We start from the raw sequence: 20,845 nt of genomic DNA, 5'->3' as shown, positions 1-20,845 counted from the left end.
TATCACCCTAAAAAAAGGGATGAAGGAGTGTTTTTATTCTACTGCTACTGACACAATTTTGTCAGAGTATACCTCTTTTTTTATTTCTCTTTTTTTTGTCAGGGTATACGTGTGCATTGCATGGGATGTGGAAATAATGGAAAGCGAATGATGTCATCTGGTATACGGAGTTCAAATCGGTAAAAAATGTATATAAATTATTGTTATTTCTTGTTTTTTTTTTTAATTAAAAACTGATCGGCGATTGGCTCTAGTCACACCTGATGGAAAGTGAAGACAGGGCCTAAGATGGAGCTCACCGGTTTAGTAGTAGCCTATTCACTCTTGCTTTAAAGAGACCTAGGTCATAATTATCAGGGAATACAGATGGCGGGAGCGCATTCCATTCTTTAGCCGTCCGTACCAAAAAAGGGGAGGTTATAAATACGAGTATTACCACTTGCATTTCCTAGTTCGGTCGCGGAGTTATGTGAGTCATAACCTTTAGCCCTCTCAGCTTTGACGCAGCGCCATTGACGTGTTACACAGCATGTTGCGAATACGGACGCTGAATTTTCAACATCCGCGGATCTAAAAGCGGAAACGGATATTTCAAGACTTACCTCCGTGTTATGCGGAATTAGTCGGGATTATTTCTTTTTAAAGAAGAAAATTCTGTCAAATTCCAAATCATTAAGGATAGTGGTAAGGTAGACTCATAATTACGTAAGTATAGTAGTTATTTTTAGAAATAAAAAACAGTACCTATGCAGGTTTTTCTACGTATCAAAAAGAAAAGTCCGAAGAAAATTGCACATAGACCCTAATCCATGACTAATTATTACTATTGCCAATATAGGCAATTGCCTATGAAAATGTTACAGACAGATAGACAGAATTCTGTCTGCCTGTCTGTATCATTTTCACAGGTAAGCCATAGAATATTTTTGATGAGGCATGTAGAAAACTTAAGAGAAAAGTGGACGACCGCTCGCGGCCGATTCTCCATACAATCATAGTCCCCATTTTCCTCTCTGGAAATATGGCGATGGATATTAATCGCAGCTATGCCCCTTCGTCTGCTTTTTGAGATTTTTTTTGGTCAATTTAAGAGTTAGGGCGCAAAAAAAATACGTACGCACGGACACTAATATATTATTTGTACGAGGAAGTAGCCCTTCTGGATTTGAACAGAGTTTGAATAATGGGAAAATGTCACAAACGGCGGGCACAGACTAATCGTTAACGGCACCAATGATGGGACATTTAAGAGAAAATTTGGAGTATTTCTGATATTTCACTGACACCTATAAAAATTCTGCAGCTTTATGCGTTAAAAGTTGAATGTCCCATTCGTCCTTAATGTTTTCTATGTATTTCAATTATTGGTTTCAATATTATTAACAAATTAAAACTGTGTTTATATGCTCCAGTCATGGGATGTATGGCGTCATTAATTTTCAAACTAACAATTATCAATGAAAAATTAAACTTAAGCAGCTCTTTGGCTCTTGTTTATGGTAAAATGTTGCCAGCGTTAAAAAACTGATGGTAAATACTTGTTTCGCATGATTTGTCTGTACCATTCCATTACTGGTGCCAGTCCCATTATAGGGGCGTTTACTGGATCTCTATTATTTGCCATAAAGTTTTAAGTCATAACGTATTGTTTGTCCGCATTTTCGTTAGTCATAATTCGGTTTTTCTCAGAAACGCGTAATTTTTCAGGATTCCTATAAAACAAACCTAACCTAACTTAACCTATCTATAGGATAACCTAAAGAAAATTCGTCAAAACTTAACGGTTATGACTAATGATAATCTGACTATCATTAAATTATATGACTTTCAATAATTATGTCATACGAAGGGATCCAGTGTTTACTATATATATGGATATTTCCATGGAAGTGCACGTTTTCGCTTATCTAGACTAATGGTTAGTCCTACAAACTCCGTTGACCGATGACCCTCTTCTATTCACTTCTCGGCAATACTACCCCACCTTATAACAGCCTTCACAGTCATTCAAAAACCCAATCAAATATAGACCGTATTCCCTCTTAATAAATTCTTAGTTCAAACAAATTTCCGAATGTCACTTACGGTTGTTACGCATGGTCAGAACACATCTTCGTATTAGAATTTCTCGGATTCATATTTCCATGTCAACTTGATATATTCAGCTCTTGCGTTACCACTTGTTGACTACGTAGGTGCATGCAACTTAGCTCAATTTGTCAAAAGTGCAGCTAACTTGAACATATGCACGAGCGCTTTAACGTCTTGAGTACACGAGGACATGCTAAAGCTGCACATGAAATTTATAGTCGAATAAGCAGTGAAAGATGTTGAGTATTGAAAATACGTTAGCATTAAATCAGTTAAAAGTTCTTCTTTCGTTTAAGGGTCTTCTGAGGTAATTGGAGTACCTATTGTAACTTAAAATTCGTGTTGTATTCATAGTTTACCTTGGATAATTATCGTATTTAAATTTATTAGTGTATTATTTAGTAGTTTCTGTATTTGCACATCTACATGCTATAGGTATCCAGCTCTTGTGTTGCATGCCAGCCACTTGTTGACTAAGTCCGTCCACTTATTCCAATTAATCAAAAGTGCAGCTAAGTTGAGCATAAGCATAAGCATAAGCTCTTGTGAGAGAGGATATGTTCAGCAGGAGGTAAAATTCATAGCCGAATATGTAGTAAACAAGTAAAAAAAAATCGATATATGGCCCTGTTATTTGTAACTTTCCGCTTGATTTCTTTTCGTATAAAGGTTTCCTATTTTAAAGTCAGTTAGATATTTATTTAAGATTGTTTTTGCCGCCAATTTTGGCCAAGCGACTTTGCATTATACAACATCATGCAGAATCTTGCAGTTGTACTACGGTAAATCGCTAGTAGCTGGCTCCGTTCGAGTGGCCGTGGTAGGGCTGCATAAACATGGCGGTCGCGTCTGTTTGCGTCTAGGAATTCATTCCCTGCGCCTATTCTGGTGCGTCTTGAGGTTTCTTAAGTGTTTTATAGTGTGAAAATATGTTACATTGGAGATGAGATAATATTTATGAATGGTTACTGATTCAGCTCTTTCGGTTAAGTAAGTAGACCTGTACATTTCCAGGAAATATTTTTCTCGAATTAGGTCAGTCTTGAGAAGGAAGTCTTGAGGAGATAGGTTTCATAAAGCATCACTTTCAAAGTAAGTCACTTTCTTAGGACGTTCCATTTTAAAATGTCTAAAATAAAAAATCCTAGCAGTACAGTCAAAGTACTAAATAGAGACATGGACATATTGCCAAAAATATGTACGACACTAGCTTTATATATAAGTCGTGTTGTAGCTACATATTTTTGGCTATTTTGGCATATTGACAAAGTGGTGGCCTCAAAATGCGATGATATAAGAAAATGACGAACTTAGTTAGATACTAGGTACCTGTACCCCTAGTGTAAATAAATTCGATTTCGAAACGTGACGTACGCGTTTGCGTTTAGTCTCATTTTGTATGTGATTTAGAAAGAGCGCGCCAAGCGGGACGTTTAGGAAACTCAAAATCCTATACAAAATGAGACTTAACGCAAACGCGTTCGTCACGTTATGATGTCGATTAAATTTACACTAGGGGTACGGGTCATTTGGTCGTATCCTGTGTTATGTAAAATTGTAGATTATATTTTTGTTTTCATTGAAGGTATTTAAAAAGTTATGTGGTTTATCCTTCGTCGTCAGAAGACATCTCAGTTCTAGAATAGTCCGGCAGGCGGCGCCACAGGCGCGACCCAGATCCTTTCAGCCCATTTGCGTATCTCTGTTTGACATCGCAATACCAGACAGAGATAGTCTAACTGCATTCAAATATGAAAGGAAGGATAAAAACTTCTTTCAAGACGATGCTGTCGCTTATACTAGCGTGGAAAAGCTAGTTAATGCCGGATACACACTGCCGTCAAGAACTGCTGGCTGTTGTTGGTCGTTATTAACTATGCATTTATTGTGAAATGAAGGATAAATACTTCTTTTAAGGCGTCGCTATGGTATAAGATGGATATCCACTACCGTAGAATTGCTGTCGAAAATCTCTGGTCCTCATAGAATATACTGGTTTAAGAAAATCACAATATCAAAGATACTTTTATAGTGCAACTGCCTTCAGTGTTAGAGTAAGGATACTTAGACTTAGACTTCTACCAACTTACTTTCTATTTCTACCTAGGCATCGCTGTATTTTATACTGGATAGCGTATCAAATAGTGTGAAAACGCCAACATGTCAAATTGACATCGCCGTTACGAAACGCTGTTTTTGGTCGTTATTAACTCAAATATAACCGATAAATCATCGCAAAACCAGACAGAAACATATGGCGCTGGTTTAAACTGGACGCTCAGAGTGGAAAGACGTTGATTTTATCCGGTAGCCACTGTAAAAGGTTGGTAAAAATACTGTGCTATGGTACTTATTTCTGTGCCGCTTTTGTGTTCTGCGTTGTATTAACACGTTTTAATCTAATTACCTGGGTGGAACATATGCAAACATTTTCTTATAATTAAGTACTTATTTTAAGGAGATGCAAACTTTTAGCATAGGTAGGTACTGGAATGGAAAAATCTGGATAAGTTAGAACTTACCATCGTTTTTGCAGTAAATAGGACCGAAGTCAACTTTTTGGACCATTTGTATTACGAAACATCTAAAAAAACACCCTACCTATATTTAGTAAAATAAAATTAACACCCTACCTATATTTAGTAAAATAAAATTAAAATTAATTTATAACGTCACAGAAAAAATCATACAGCAACAAAAATAAAATAAAAATAAGAATACCCCAACCCTATTCTGCTGATTGCGTATCAGATCCAAAATGACACCAAAATAAAATTCTCTTACTGCTCTATTCTTACTGTGACAGTTAAATTGGTTTGACAGACTATAATATAATTATAAAAGCCAAAACATATCAATGTCTAACATATTTATGTACAGCTAATTGAGTAAAATGGCGGGCTTGCCCTTTGGCCTAACAAAGCGCCCGGTCCTGGGGGTGAAAATTAACCCTTTATAATGTTGCCGTCGTTGGAAACAAATGGCACAGCCTATTCAGACCGTTTTGCTAATATGTGTCCCTGTAGACGGGTTAGATTATTTTACAAGCGTTTGAAATTCAATTTCTTAGAAAGACGGAAAACGACTAGGTTATTTCGCTACATTTTACGATTTTAGTGCCAATTCTTGGGATTAGTTCCTAAGCGGACTACAGGCTCCCATACCGTAACAAAAGACCGGGACAACGCCAGGAAGGTGAGAATTTTACAATTTTAATAAGTTTGCGCAAAGTTATTTATTTTGGTATTTTTCTAGTTTTCTGATGCTCGAAATGAAAATAATACCAGGTCAATATTGAAAGTAGTTATTAAATATCTGGCCTTAAATGGTATTGGTGTGAATGTCACCACACCTTGGTGTTCTTGGCTACCATCCATCCAAGTAACTACAATAAATATTAACGGCTACCTACTTATCTGTTATTATCAGATCAGAGACTATTAATGAATAAAGTAACAGAAAGCAAAAATCTACGAAAAACTTACCCATATAATCAATTATTCGCTCGTTTTCATTACGGTCACTTCACGATTGGATTCTCACCCTAAACCACTTTAAACCGTTTATATGTTTACCGACTTCACATAAGATGGCTTAAATGTTATCTCTGCCGGTCCGAATGTTGTATTAGTTGATTGAGCACACACCATTACACATAATATTTGTCTACCCCCCAAACTACAGGACCATCATACACAATTATAAGACCGAGAAAACTACTGCCAATTCGCGTTGCACCCTCGATAAGGAAATTCCGCAATTTTGCACCTTAACATATGGTCCTCAGAGTTCGAGTCAAGACTGCTAGGGGAGTGGAAGGAGTTGTGTAAGGGTCATAGAATATGTCTCAATAGATAAAGTATATAGAACGACTCGCCCCATGTTTATCGCTAAACCCCAAATAACTAGGATAAAACCAGTCTCGTGATGAACTGATGAACTTGCTTCTACAAACGCGCTTTCTCTGCCCACTACGCATAGCCCTAAACACATTCAATTGTTTAATGGAGAAGCCGAGCAACAAATTAAAAATTAATATTAAGTATTCAATAGCTGTTATACGTGTTCGGGCAGTAATCTACACCCTTGGATATTTTGGATAAGACCCAGTAATAAGGCACTAACGGATGCATTGACAGAGCGGTGTTCGTTTTAAAAATAAAACAATTATTGCTTTGCTAATCCGCTAATAGCGCAATCGGCGCGTTTATATTCCCAACCAAATTCACTTTTCAGAAACAAAAACTTCTATTGCGGGAACTGGTGGCAAGTAATCTATAGTTGGGGTACAGTCAGCCCTAATATTGACAGTAGACAATTTCCGGCGCTGCAAGCAAACAGGCAGGATTCCGCGCAATTTGAGCTTAATTGCAGACGTGTCAACGTGGGGACGCGAAATAGGGTGACCATAATGCGGGTTTTACTTGCTATAACAATCGATACCTATATTTAGGTTTCACACTGAGAATTATTATTTTTATTTTTGCACCACGCTAGAAACGAAATATTTTATTTTAATGTTTTCAACGACTAGGTCCCAATCAAAGCTCGGTGTACGGATATTTCTCTAAGAATTTCGTTTGAGTTACCTACTTACTTATTTATTTCACAATAGACACACGCACACGTGCGTCGTGCCCCATCGTAAGCGAAGATTAAAAGTACGTAGCAGTTTTTAAAAATAACATCTTAATGTTGGTGAGCATACCAAAATGTTACTTCATTCATCATCTTATATGTAATTTGCTATGCAAACAAATCTAGCAGTTATGCAGTTATGGGATTGATAGCTAATCGATAAATGATGAATTGGCTGACCAATTTAATAATACCCTTATCAATAGCCGACAGAATTTTTTTGTGGAAGAAAATTTACAAATATATTTTTTCCGGAATATTTAGAGACATCAAGTTACCATGTTGGCGATGTCACGACCAATCAGAAAACAAGACGATTTCCCGACGATAAGATGTCTTCGGGTGACGGGATGGACACAATGTCAACATTTCATCGTAAATGAAATCCCTGCCAGAATAAATAGGTATAGAACGCCTCAAAATTACTTTTGAAGTGTTTGCACTTTTTCGACACTGTCGACGCTCGTCTATCTACTTAGATACTTTTTTTCTTCTTAAATTGCCTTTAAGTAAACTAGGCTTTATTAAAAAACTACCTTTAAAATTTGAACAAAATAATAATGAGTTATTAGAAAACAAAAAGCAAAAAGAGTGCGTTGGCCGGGAATCGAACCCGGATCAACTGCTTGGAAGGCAACTATGCTGACCATTACACCACCAACGCATCTGACTTGCGTGGCGAAATTTGCCATTATATTGGTTGAGCAAATAAAGAAAGTAATGATAAATAAAATATTTTAAACAGTGTTCAATTAACAAGTTCATTGACATCAAACGTGATAATAAATTCGTGATATAAGGAATTAATGATAATTGGCGATGATAAATTTTAACTAGCCAACCGTCACGACATATTATTATTTTCTTAGTCTTATTTTAAAACAGATAGTAATATATTTTAGTATGTATTTCCATGAAATAAATTTACATAAAAAATTAAAGATAGTAAAGTAGATACTGTTTAGTTTTTATTAAAGTTTAGTAGTAGTAGTTAGATAATGTTTAGTTCAGAAAACTAGGTAGAATTTGACATAGCTCTTAAGATTGCCAGAATCGTAATTACCAACCTAGGTATTTAATGAACAGTGCATAAAGTGAAACAAGGATTTGCGTATTACTACATAATACTCGTAGGATAGGTAACTGGTGTAGCTCAAACTAAATTATTTTCATTTACGTGGCTGTTATTGTGACCTCTCATCACACGTAATTATTACAAATCTTTGGATCTAATTATATTTGAACAAGCTCACTGAAGATGTTTACAAGCAGGGGAGCGTCCTCCCCAAATTAATACATTTTCCACAAAAATACTTATTATTTCCCCCGCTGTCAAATCAACGCGCCCTCAAACAAAATTATAATAAACGAAGACCACAATGCCACAATGGGCCTCAAGAAGCACCGAGAACCAATTAACCCTGTCGCTGCCCGATCGGGCCACAAAAGAATCAATTAACGCAACGAGACAATTGCACCGCGCTCATGCACCTCGTGCGCTAGGGAGGGTTAGACGCGACTTGCGGTTGACACTTTGAAGAACAAAATATTTAAACATAAGAACGAGCGAGAGCTAGTCTTCGTTTGAGTTTGAGCAAAAATTATTTCGTGTGTCCGGATTTTCTCCTCTACAGGCCGCATTCTCAACCGGTTCGGTATTTGGTGAGGTTCGATAACTATAGGTATAGATTTTTTTCGATTTAGTTTTTGGAATCATTTAAAAAGGGTGAAACCATAGGGGTTCGCGTGATCTACAGCATATTGCAGCATACGGACGAGTTGTTATATAATAAAATTACTTCCAAAACAAAATTACCTTTGCAAGTAGCTTAATTTATGCATAGAAATTCCGAGACTGCATGATTATAATTTTGGAGCATTCCATGAAATTGTCTACTGTTGTCCCTTACAAACGCGAATTTTCTGAAGATTCCCAGGTACCAGAGTTCCCTTTTCTGGAACTAATGGTCAAAAATATGTACAGAAAAATAATAATAATCGCCTGCCTTAAACGCCGAAAAAAAAGTCGCGTCATAGGAAATAAAATGCGTTCGTACGGGGCAGCCTATGGAATGCTCTTTTTATGATGATAAAAGATTATTATGGCAGGTGAGATTCTTGCATTTCAGCTTACGTTTGAAAAATCCCCAAAAGTACAAATTGCAAAGATCACACGCCCCAATTAAAATCTACAACCACATTTCAACCTAATTAAAGTTACTCCACTTTTAAAACCGTAAAATTTCTGCCAATTCTAACCGCCTTAGCGACTATTTCCCTTTGACACGCAGATCAAAGCATACGCGCTTCTATTAGCCCTGATTACAGCAGCACTTCACCTCCTTCACCCAAGCGGTGAGGAAAGGAGGGGGGAATTGCTCCCCGTTCCTCCCATTGTCTCGCGGAGGGTTAAGATGCTGTAGTATCATTACTAGTTTCATAAATTAGCTTTGATGCGTTTGAGAGTTTTAGGGTAAGTTTTTGTAAAGGTTGTGTGAGCATTGTTGAATTGTTGATGTCGTCTGATGATCTGACGTTTGTGGTTACAATGGGATTAGTTAAGATGAGAGCACTTGTCTTTGCTGGGATTGTGAACTGTTTCCTATCATACTTGACTTAGAAATACGCTTCAACTGTAACGTATCAAGATAATACAAAGGCTAATTTTCCCTTCAAGTCTTATGATGTAAGGCACTCAAATAACATCCAAAGCTCGAGTTCTGCTGCTGATGATTTTACTTGACTCGCGTAAAGCAATGCTATTGGAAAATTACACGTATGAGAGTTTTTTTGTAGTGCACTAGTACTAGTACACTCGAGGTCTATAATAGTTCAAGCGTCGCGCGATAGGTACTTCATAAGCCGTTAGTTTAAAAAAAATCAAAAGATAGAACTCTTTGATGTTATCTACGTAGGTATTCATCCTTCTATATCTAATTTCTTCAAAAGACGTACATACTCGTATAACACAGTTTTCGCAGCTTGGAGTGTAAATGTATCGTAAAACATGGTCACGAAGTTGACCAATATAGATGACATTTCACGTTACTGTCAGCTTTCGGCTCGCAATTTCCTTGCTGCCAATGCTGCCATGCACTTCCGTTGCAGTAGGAAGCCGGCGTGTCAGCTATGTGGCCTGTGACAATGTGTTTGAAATGTGCCAAATGTCGCAACGTAACGTATAGAATCCGTCGTTCGGAAACATAATGGAATGTTCGGCAGCTCTGTTACAACAATCTAAATACATTGTAAGTATTGTGACGGTGTCTATAGTCGGGTTGGTGTTTGGTTGTCAACTTGTCAGCTTAAAATTTTCATGCAACATTTTTTTTAAAGAATGTTATGAGGTGGTGGCATTATTAATTAAATTAACCGATAAGTAGATTTGGTTTTTGTTTGCTTTGTCGTAGCAAAATGGATTTTATTGATCAATGACTGGAGGCCAATTTGTTACTTATTATGTCGAATGTATGTACGTAAAATAAAGTGCCAAATTCTCTCAATGACAAGAAATTCTCCAAAAATCAAACTTCTAAGGACATATAGTTAGAATTACCCTAGGTACTTTTTAGGTTAGGTACGTTACGTCTTTTTTTACCAGAGACACTGTAAGATATATAATAATCATTCAGCCTATACATATGCGTCCCACTGCTGGGCACAGGCCTACTCTCATGCGCGAGAGGGCTATATGTATTGCATATACATAATATTTATAAAATAGTTTGGCAAGAGTAGTTTGTGGACCATACTAGGCAGAGAGCTGTCTGTCTCTTTTTCTGGTGCCAGTATTGTATGATTAGGAAGATGTTTAAAGTGCTTATATGTATAAAGGGAGATAAGTATTCTTTTTAGTGTTCCGTACAAAACTTTGTTCACGGGACACTTATGGGATCACTTATGGGTCTTGCAAATCGTTTAAATGCGTTTTCCTTAAAGACCGTTTGACGTATATACCTAAAATTTGGAACAGTTATTTATTCTACTGTTTTACAGATTATAGTTATTTAATTATTTTCCTTGAAACATGGTTCCATCAGTTCCATCCTTGTTTTTGGACCTGGATCATCTCGTAACTGCGCTAAATCGCTCCGCGCCCGCGCCTGCGCAAGTGAACGCGACACGTTTGTTTGTGCGCATGACCGGTAACTAGCTGCACGACGGACTAATGGCTCTCTGTTTTATCTTAGCGTACTATATTGACGGCAGCGGCATTGACATATAGATTAACGTAAGTACACGACTTGTAATATGTAGGTACTTAGAGGAAAATAAATTTTGAAATAGTGTTTTGCCTTTGTGGACGTGGTAAGTACTGGGATACCTAAAGGGAAATTCTTTCGATTTCTTGGGGTTCCTGTTACCAGATAATAATATTTAATAGGAATTCTCCTTAGAACAAAAACCACTATGTATTTTAAAAACACTGAGATGTCTCTAAATACACATAAAAATGACGACTACGAATGGTAGCCACCCGATATAAAAAAAAAAAACAATAATAAAATATTTCAAAAAAGCAAAATAAACACGCCCCCGGGTGGGCTCGAACCACCAACCTTTCGGTTAACAGCCGAACGCGCTAACCAATTGCGCCACGGAGGCATATGTCGAAACGGGCGAAATATCTAAGTACAAGCCGAAGCTATAGAATAACGTATGACTGAGACAACAATATCATCAAATTGCTTACCTGAGAAACCTGTTTGGAGCTTTCGTGGCCCCTTCACTTCTATTCGATAAAGATTACACAAAAGACACTGTGTTCAAGATTCTTCATACAATTTCGAGACTAAATTCATGTTGTTGGAAAGCTATAATGCTCAACAGTGTTTATTATGACTCGATTCAACGCCCGTTTGAGGTTATGTTGACAAGTTAAGTTTATTCGAAAGCATATTTAGTAAATACATCGGTTTTGTTTGTTTAATTGTTGAAATAATGAATTAAACAAGTGTCTTGGTAATGTTTTGTGTTTAAATAGCAAAGACCTTGAGTTTAAAATCGTGTTTTTGTGTGATAAAGTTGTTCTCGCGTTTGTTTTGGTTGTAAAAACAGTATACATTATTGCTTTCGTTGGTATTTAAATTATCGTGTAATCAAAACAACCCGTCTAATAAACAGTAAAGTGATAACAGAGTGTTTTAGTGTTGTTTCGTCTTTTTAAGTAAATGGCTAATCGAGTCCCGGGTACTTGTTGTGCGGCGTCGGTGGAAAGGGCCGGCTTGCCGGGTCTCCTAAGAGACCTTCAGCGACTCTCTGAAGACCAAGATTCTGCAGACATCGTTTTCATCTTGGGAACGTCGGAGGAAAAAGTCTACGCTCACAGGATTATATTAGTAGCCAGGTAAAAAATGCAAAAAGTTATTCCCGTACCGGGAATCGAACCCGAGCCTCCTGGGTGAAAGCCAGGTATCCTAGCCACTAGACCATACGGGAGATAATTTGTGTTTTGAAATTAGGAAACAATTTATAAATAGTACTTATTATAAGTACGATAAAAAAAAAATATTCTTTTTTTTTTATCACACATACATTTTACTTCTAATAGCCGTTTTGTTTTGTAACTTCTAAAAAATAATACCAAGAACAGGCGGCATCAGCAATAATTAAGTGTTTTAAAAACTAATATTTTTTCACCACACCAACTGGTAAAATGAAGCCCTCTTGACTGTTCAAAACCCGAGCAAGTGAAAGATTACAAAATTGAATCGAGAAGTGGAATCTTGAGCGTTGCGAGGGTATCAATATTAGCACGAGCGGTTAAACCACTACTTTGCTCCCTTGTAAAACAAATAACTATTTCTACACTTACATAATTATTGCCAAAAAAATATATCGACAAACCAATCTCTGAATACAAGTCCAAATTGCCAATGTAACTATTTTTAGTTTAGCACTTAGGTACCTACTATACATATATTATGTATTCCTTATATCTGTTTTAACGAATTACTAAGTCAACTTACTAATTAATAATAGACATGTCCGTAATGAGTATTTTTAAAGCACAGTTTTCAATTCATTATCTGCTTCAAATGTTAATGCGGACTGCAATGTGAAGAAACTGGAATTTGCTGGATGAAGCTGAAGTTACCTAATGCGCTAAAGAGAAAACTGTTTTAATATTCATTACGGTTTTTGCATACTTCTGTTGCAAAACAGGAACACCGACCATAATGATAGCTGTTCTAGCGCCATCTTTGCGTGTAACTTGGAAACTTAGTTTGGCTATTCGCCATGAGATGGCGACATAACTGGTACGATTGAATGCGAATAAATTGATTTCAATTTCATCGTTGTAGTGATTTTAATCAGTCAGTGATATATTTTAATTATGTTAGCCATAAAAACGTATTTTATCGCCATTTTTCAATTATTTAGGTCTATCTCCAGTTGCTGATTAATTATGAACAAAGGGGGCGTCCATTAAACGCGTCATATTGTATAGGGGGGGGAGGGGGTCAGCAAAAAAATCACCAATGATCACCACAGGGGACGGGGGGGTATGGACACGTATCACGTGTATTTTTTTTTCATCTGTGCTATACTGTATTATAGTCAATAAAATAAAAATAATAGTTTTCCGCCCTTATTATCCTTCACGTGTACTTAGGTTCATTTGTTAGAAAACTGTTCTTTAGTTATCGAAAAAAATACACGTCATATTGGATGGGGGGGGGGGGGGTCCTGAAAATATCACCAAAGATCACCATGGGGGAGGGGGGGGGGTCTAAAACAAGCCAAAAACGTATGACGCGATTAATGGACGCCCCCTAAGAGGAAAATTAAAGGTAATTAGCTAAAAAAGAAGTCATAAATCAAATACATTTAATATGATTCAATAGATATAAAGAGGTGTATGTGTTCATTAAAAAATATGAAAACATATCCAGATCCTGCATTCATAAGATAATTATCAACCAACTAAATTAAATCTCATGCAACTTATGACCTTATGATTCCGTCAATAGCGCCACAATCGGTCAAGTTTGCAAAAAAGCTTCAATTTACATGCAAATGTGAGACATATGGTCCGGCCCGCCGAAACTATAACAAAACAGATACAAAATGACGTAATAGACAAAAAGCCACTCTGGCACCGGGGGCGTATACGTCGCCAAATATCGTATTTCTATTGGAGAATCGTTAATAATGGCTTAAACGCCAGATAAACTAAAGTCTTCTGAAAAACACGTATATCTTTTTGTGGTATTATGCTTCAAGTTATGCGGAAACTTTGTCTGAATCTATTTGTTAAAACCAAATTGGAAAAATAACTCCACGCTTTCAGAGTTCCATTGGAATTGATATACGGCCGGACTTTTTCACAGACATCATACTTTTTATTAGTTTCTGTATTAGGTACATGGAAGTTTCGAGATGTAAACAAGTTTTGTTAAGTTGAAGTTAACGTATGGCTGTTGAGAGTTTTGTCAAAGGGCGTGGGCTTTGCTCTTGGTCTGTGTAGTTCTTTACTCGTATGTTATGACTACTTAGTAAAATAATCTTGTTAGAAAACAAAAAAAGATTTTCTATTCGTAAGGACGAGGAATTTTACTACGTATAGTGAGCTATGCCATGTTACTTTTGTGAAATATTGGAAAAAGCTTGTTTCGGATGCTCTTTGTAGTCTTTGTGCATATTGACGAAACTATTGTAGTTTGTTTTGGATATAAGTTTTCAAATTCGTCGTATTGAATATAAATGTTCAAAGAACCGCACATTAGAAGAGTAGCATGTACTTCGCTATTGTCCTCACAGTTTGTCCTTAACCGAGTTCGGTATGTAGTTATTTTAAAACGGTAGTTCTTCACTAGTTGTGATTCGACGGTCATTAGCTCGTTAGAAATAAGTATCCCAGGTGGCACACACTGTTGGTTGGATACTAAGTAATCCCCCTAGTTTTCCCCGGACGGGCAGCATGCGTACCTGCACATTCCGGACGGAATATTACCGGGCGCAGCTGCACTCCGGAACTCCCGGATGATTAATATTAAAACTCCGATCCGAGTTTCACTGCGCAGTCCTTTGAAAACAGTATGAAATTTGCGATTTGGAAAGGTATATCATCTTTGTAGGTATAACCAGTTGTCTATTTATGGCACTCTGATGTTGGCGACTAAGGGAACACTAAGGATCCCCCTAGTTATCCCTGCACGGGCAGTATGCGTACCTGAAACAGAATGAAAGTAGACATACACTATTATTAAGGGTTTATGTATCAATATCTGTAGTGTGGGTTTTGATAGCCCAGCCCGCGCAAATGTTAAGTAAAAACGTCATAATTTCATTGAAGTTTAAAATAACAGTACCCCTAGTGTAAATATTTTCGACAGCGAAACGTGACGTACGCGTTTGCGTTAAGTGTCATTTTGTATGAGATTTTTGACTTTCCAAAACGTCCCGCTTGGCGCGCTGTTCAAAAACCCATACAAAATGAGACTTAACGCAAACGCGTACGTCACGTTTCGCTATCGACTAAAATTACACTAGGGGTACTGCATTCTTTAACCAGTAACGTCTTACTTTGCGACATTCCGATAACGACGATGCGCAGCGTACTGGCTTAAGTGGGTAAACCCTTGGTCTCTAGGGGACGCCGTACACTGCTGCAAATCATATTGTATGGATGGACACAAATATTTTAATAGAAGATGTCGCTTTACGCCGGGCAGGGAAGAAAAGCGTGATGTAAGTTTTATACCAGCCTACGGCGAGTAAGATCAAAGAGAATTTATTCTAATAGAGAGGTAAAAGTATAAGAAAAAAACGTACCTACCCCTTAGTTTAACATCCAAAACAGATGGCGCTGTACTGCGCCATATGTTTTGCGGTCACTGAATTGTCAAACGTCAACTTTTGGCAAAGTTACCGCAAAATGTATGGAGCTGTACAGCGCCATCTCGTTTACCTGTCAAATTCGTAGCACGAGATTGTCATAGATTTTACACATCTTACTCAATCTACCTAACCTAACCTAACTTAACCTGACTACTGTTCAGTATGACTGTGTCATCGTCTAGGGCTCGATCAATCTTAAAAGTCTCAACTCGATAAGCGTACAATTATGCCGGTGTTTGCTACCATCAATTTGCGTAACTCGCGCCGCTAGTTCATTAATTATCGTTTGTGACGCGAACGAAATTGATTATTTATCCACTGTTCTTAAACCTACATTACCACCATTCTACTTCCCAGTCCCACTGGTAAACACAGGCCTTTTCCAAGAGGGTTTGGATGTACTTGTATCAAAATTGAAAAACGAATTGTTGTACATGTAGTTAACCTAACAATAACCGCGTATGTGGTGCGCGTTCAACGCGTTTTTTTATATTTTGTCAGTCGTACTGTTTGTAGGTACTAAAAAAAATCCTTCTCCGTCTCTTGAGGAAACCTCGGCAGGGAGTGCATTCCACAGTGGAAGCATTCGCTTTATTTTTAATTACGTTTCATCTTTGTTTTTAAACTTCTACACCGATAAATCTAAATTTGCCTACTTGTAATGGAAACTTTCTTTTGAATCGTAAAGTTCCTGGCTTTCGAAAACATTGGCTTGAAAAAAAAACTAATGCCTAATGGAAAAGATGAACAGTAGCAGGTGAGTGTTTTTTTTTAATGATGAGCGAGAAAATGTTGAGATTCTTCCAGCACCTACATGTTTCCATTCATCTTAAGTGTATTCCCATTTCCAATAACAAACATTCCTGGGAACAGCCTGACACTAATCCTTTCACTTCATCACGCACATGTAACTCGTCTCATTACTCTGTCACAATATCACTGTCTCTATCTCTACTAACGAGTGAAGGAGAAGGCGCATAACCCGCTTATGGATTAGAGACATGTGAAGGCGTATTACAATTCCTATGGTTCAGAAAAGCGCCGAAATCGGACAGGTTTTGTACTAAGAAATGGTTTATAGAAAATAATAATTTAAAGATTTTTTTTCCTAGTTTGTCTGAGTGTCCCACTGGCAAAGGCCTCTCTCCTTGATTTTCACGACTCCCGATTTGGTGTTTCCTACGGCCAGTTATTCGGGAAGCTGTCCAGGTTATCCCTCCATCTCCGTTTGGGCCTGCTCCGTCTAGGTCCCTCTACCGGCATCCACTTGGTGGCTATGCTAGCCCACCTCTCCGGATGCATGCAGTAGACGTGACCGGCCCAGTCCCATTGGAGCCTAGCGATTTTCTTGCCTAAGTACAGTCAGCGTCAAATAGTTTGTAGCAACCAAAGTAGCCAAATAGTTCGGTACACCATATATTTAGTATGGTGTACCGAACTATTTGGCCACTTTGACTGCTACAAAGTATTTGACGCTGACTGTACATCAGCAATGCGGGTTTTAGAGCACAACGTGGTGTTTCTTATGCGATCAGTTAGTTTAACACATAGAATATTGCGCTCCATAGCGCGTAGGAAAACCTTTAAAAATAAAATAAAATAAAATAGCCTTTATTTGCGACCCCTTCTTTCTGTGTTGCATGCTAAACACTTACAAGGAATAACATATAAACTGTATTCAATTATAAAAACAGTTAATAAAATATTATTGTACATGAGATTTTTTATTCATTTTTTTATTTCGTGATCCCCTCCTCCAGTTTTTGCCATGCCTCTCGATCTTGGGCTAGATAATGCCACCCCATGCCGGCAGTTTTCTTTATGTCATCAGCCCAACGCTTGAGTGGGCGTCCTGAATGTCTGTCACCACTCCCTGGTCCTCTCCATTCCGTCACTCTTTTCGCCCATCTTGAGCTATCGTAACGTGCAATGTGTCCTGCCCATCTCCACTTCATTTTCTTGACATATTGTAATGCATCAATTACTTTGGTTGTTTCCCGAATGTCTTTGTTTCTAATCTTGTCTTTTATCTTGACATTGAGTAAGCTCCTCTCCATTGCTCTCTGACGAACCGAAATCTATTGGGCATTTTTTTCTGTTAAGCTCCACGTCTGGCAGGCGTATGTCAGTGTTGGTAGGATGCAGGAGTCCATAAGTTTCTTTTTAAGTGGTATGGGCATTTTTGATTTAAACAAATGTTTAAGTGACCAGTAGCGTTTCCAGCTTGATGTTATGCGTCTCTCTATTTCTGCTGTGTCTGTATCTAAGAATGATATTAGTTTGCCTAAGTATATGTATTCATTTACATATTCGATGCTCCTTCCTTTTATTTCAATATTCTTTTTCTTGTAGTTAGTCATAAGCTTGGTTTTATCGTAGTTAATTTCCAATCCCACTGATTTGCTATTCTGATTAATAATAATGTAGGAAAACCTTTACTTAATACAAATCTGTTGCCAGTATTGCTCATATGACACATATCTATCCGAGTTGGTTTCGTTAGCCTGCCTGCCTGAAATTATTTTTGATTGCCTGACTAATATCTTTATAAATAGTCTTATATTCACAACTACGCTTTTCGAGTCTTTTTTTTTATAAAGTATCCCTAATTTCCTAAACCAAACATACCCTTACAGTCGGTACATCTGTGGCATAGCGTCAAATAAATCCATAGAAACAAACTGTAGCTTACTGTTTTGTGAATGCATGCAAATTTTTAAAAATTGCGAAATCCCAAAGCAATCGTTCTGACCACCACGCTTGTCCCTACAGTTATATTATTTTATTTCCGTTTTTAACCGACTTCAAGATTTCAAAAGGAGGAGGTTATCAATTCGATGTGTATGTTTTTTTTTGTTTTTTTTTTTTTTTAAATGTTTGTTACTTCATAACTCCGTCATTACTGAACCGAAATTGAAAATTATTTTTTTGCTTGAATCTATATATATACAGATTGGTCCCGTTTTTGTCAAAACTAAGTTCTGACGATGGGGTCCATGAGGCATTGAGGGAACTCCTCAAATGTTAAAGGCATATTACAGTGATCTTAGTATTTTCATCATCAAATCAAGCATTTACATTTGTAGAAGTGACATTTGATGAAGCGGAACTGCTGATGATGAACAGAATGGAACTCTTCAACGCCACATAGTTCACGTTTGGCAATTAGTTCTCTTCGCATTTTCGTGAAGCGGATAGGTTTTCAAGGTACATTTTTGTCAAGCTTGAGATTTGATGATGTATTCCATGAGGAATTGAGGGTACTTCTCAACTCTTTTTAGCAAACTTATAACCATTTTTAATATTATTTCATGCATGGTGTGAAAAAATGTATTTTAAGTATAGTCGAATACTCTATTGCGGGTATTTTACCAGTCTTTTTAATTTCATTGTATGAGATCCAAAATCAACATTAATTTTTCTTTCACCGGTCTCCCTCATTGAAGTCGGTTTTTTTTTTCTTAAAAATTATCGTTCCGTGCAGTATTTGTACCGAATTCGTACCGCTGTTCGCAACTACGCAACAGGATGATTGGAGACTTAATTACATATCGCCGGGAGATTAATGATGCTCCCAAATTCCCTGTAACCGTAACTCTTGTAGACACCGTGTCTACTCACGGGTATCAGCGAAACAGCCGTATACACTTATGTAGCAATGTCCCGCTCGCACATCGGAGCGTCATGCATGTAGATCCGCATCCAATGTGAAGAGTTGGTGTGCTTGTTTTTGCTTGTATGTAAATTCCATGTTGACGTGTAAAAGTGCCCTTGTGGCACTTTTTCAACTTCAACATTTATTCAGCAAATAAAATGTTGAAGTTGAAAAAGTTGAACTTCTGAATTTATAGGGTTAAGAACCAGGGGTCCAGAGTTACAGTGGTTGAAAGTGGGTTATGTTGCTTAGTTACGTACTTAATTTTGTAACATCCGTTCTAAGACAAATGGGTTGATTGAGCGCTGTTTCAGATCGTCGGTTGCTAGAGAATATCGAAATACGAACACTGTCTGTCTCTATCTCTATAGCCTCAGCGTTGGAGTGACAGAGACGGCGATACACTAATTTCGTTCATGAATATTTTGCGAATCGAGATAGATATTAAAGGGCTGCTTCGTCACGATGGCGGTTAATTGTAATTTATTGCTGTTATACTAATAATGGGCTGTGCTGACCTGAAACTGGGAATGACTTGGTTGTTTGGTGAGTTTGCAATTCATATTTTATCAAAAGGGCTTCCTTTGGTATTTGAGCCCATTTAAGTCGACGTGCCGCTATACAATCGAAGTTAGAGCCACCCCAAACTAGACGCCGACGGCACTGACTAGACGCCGACGCCCAAAAAACGCTAGTGTGGGGTGGACAGTAGCGTCTTTTGAGCGTCGGCGTCTAGTCAGCGCTATAAAAAATGGCGTCACTGCACAGTTGCGCCATCGCTGCGTCGAGCAGCAGCCATAGAGTTGATTACACGCCGACTCTCGGGAGACGCTAGTATGAAGTGATGACATTCTGAAACATGAAATGTGACATGAACAACATATATCTACTTATGTCAGTAGTTTCTAGAAATTGTAATACAAAGAAATTAGACCGAGTAGACGTTTTACACACAAAACTTCTATTCGCTCTTAGCCACCATTTGCCGTTTAGTTGATAAAGCAAAAAATGAGAAAAATAAAACTTTGTAACAAAGACCAAAAGTAGGGGAATCAGTAGCACAACAATAGTAATATACTGATTTATACAGAAATTAATTGGTTTATTAGAAAACACAATTCTCTCAATGAGGGCGCCTTGCAGTCTTAATCATCAGCCAAACAACTTATTGAATCCCGTTGCCGCCAGGCGGGCCACTAGCGCGCACAGCCAAAATAAAACAGGAGCCCAATTCAAAATAACCACTCGTTATGATTTTGAACTGCTTTTGACGACCTTGACGATCGTCTTGGTGATTAGCGCCCGTCTCACCGTGAGTCTCAGCGTGAGCGATTTTCAAGGCTGTATCAAAGTAAGATCAAAACCGTAACCAGTTGTTAAATCCGAATCGGACTCCTGTAGTACCTACTTATTCCTATAAAACTGTTAAAGCTTTTGATAAAAAGAAAACGCTGTGCCGCATTTATTTTCGCTTTCCGTAAAGAAACTTATTACTAGTGATGTACCGCTCGTTTGAATATTCCCTTTATTAAATTAATATTAAATATTTGAGAATTAGTACATTGTGTATTAAGGGCGTTAAATAAGAATCTACTCCTTGTAATTCCTGTAGGTACC

The 20,845-nt window shown here is 37.6% G+C and overlaps 1 protein-coding gene and 3 non-coding genes across 4 annotated transcripts in view; 1 reads left to right on the top strand and 3 right to left on the bottom strand.

Annotated features, from left to right (window-relative positions):
- Nucleotides 1-7,321: 7,321 nt before the first annotated feature.
- Nucleotides 7,322-7,393, bottom strand: Trnag-ucc (transfer RNA glycine (anticodon UCC)). Its single transcript has one exon. It is a non-coding gene; the product is annotated as a tRNA-Gly (tRNA).
- A 3,699-nt stretch (nucleotides 7,394-11,092) lies between these two features.
- Nucleotides 11,093-20,845, top strand: part of LOC133523734 (uncharacterized) — a 38,201-nt gene continuing 28,448 nt past the window's right edge. The window contains exon 1 of the mRNA XM_061859425.1: nucleotides 11,093-12,076. Within this exon, the coding sequence (XP_061715409.1) occupies nucleotides 11,901-12,076 (176 nt within the window). The 5' untranslated portion in view covers nucleotides 11,093-11,900. The remainder of the gene's footprint in view (nucleotides 12,077-20,845) is intronic.
- Trnan-guu (transfer RNA asparagine (anticodon GUU)) lies at nucleotides 11,261-11,334 on the bottom strand. Its single transcript has one exon. It is a non-coding gene; the product is annotated as a tRNA-Asn (tRNA).
- Trnae-uuc (transfer RNA glutamic acid (anticodon UUC)) lies at nucleotides 12,097-12,168 on the bottom strand. The gene has a single exon. It is a non-coding gene; the product is annotated as a tRNA-Glu (tRNA).

This window comes from Cydia pomonella, chromosome 12 (assembly GCF_033807575.1).
Source record: "Cydia pomonella isolate Wapato2018A chromosome 12, ilCydPomo1, whole genome shotgun sequence".
Taxonomy (NCBI): Eukaryota; Metazoa; Arthropoda; class Insecta; order Lepidoptera; family Tortricidae; genus Cydia; species Cydia pomonella.
Note: the sequence above shows the minus strand (reverse complement) of the source record. Positions and strands in the feature narration are given on the sequence as shown.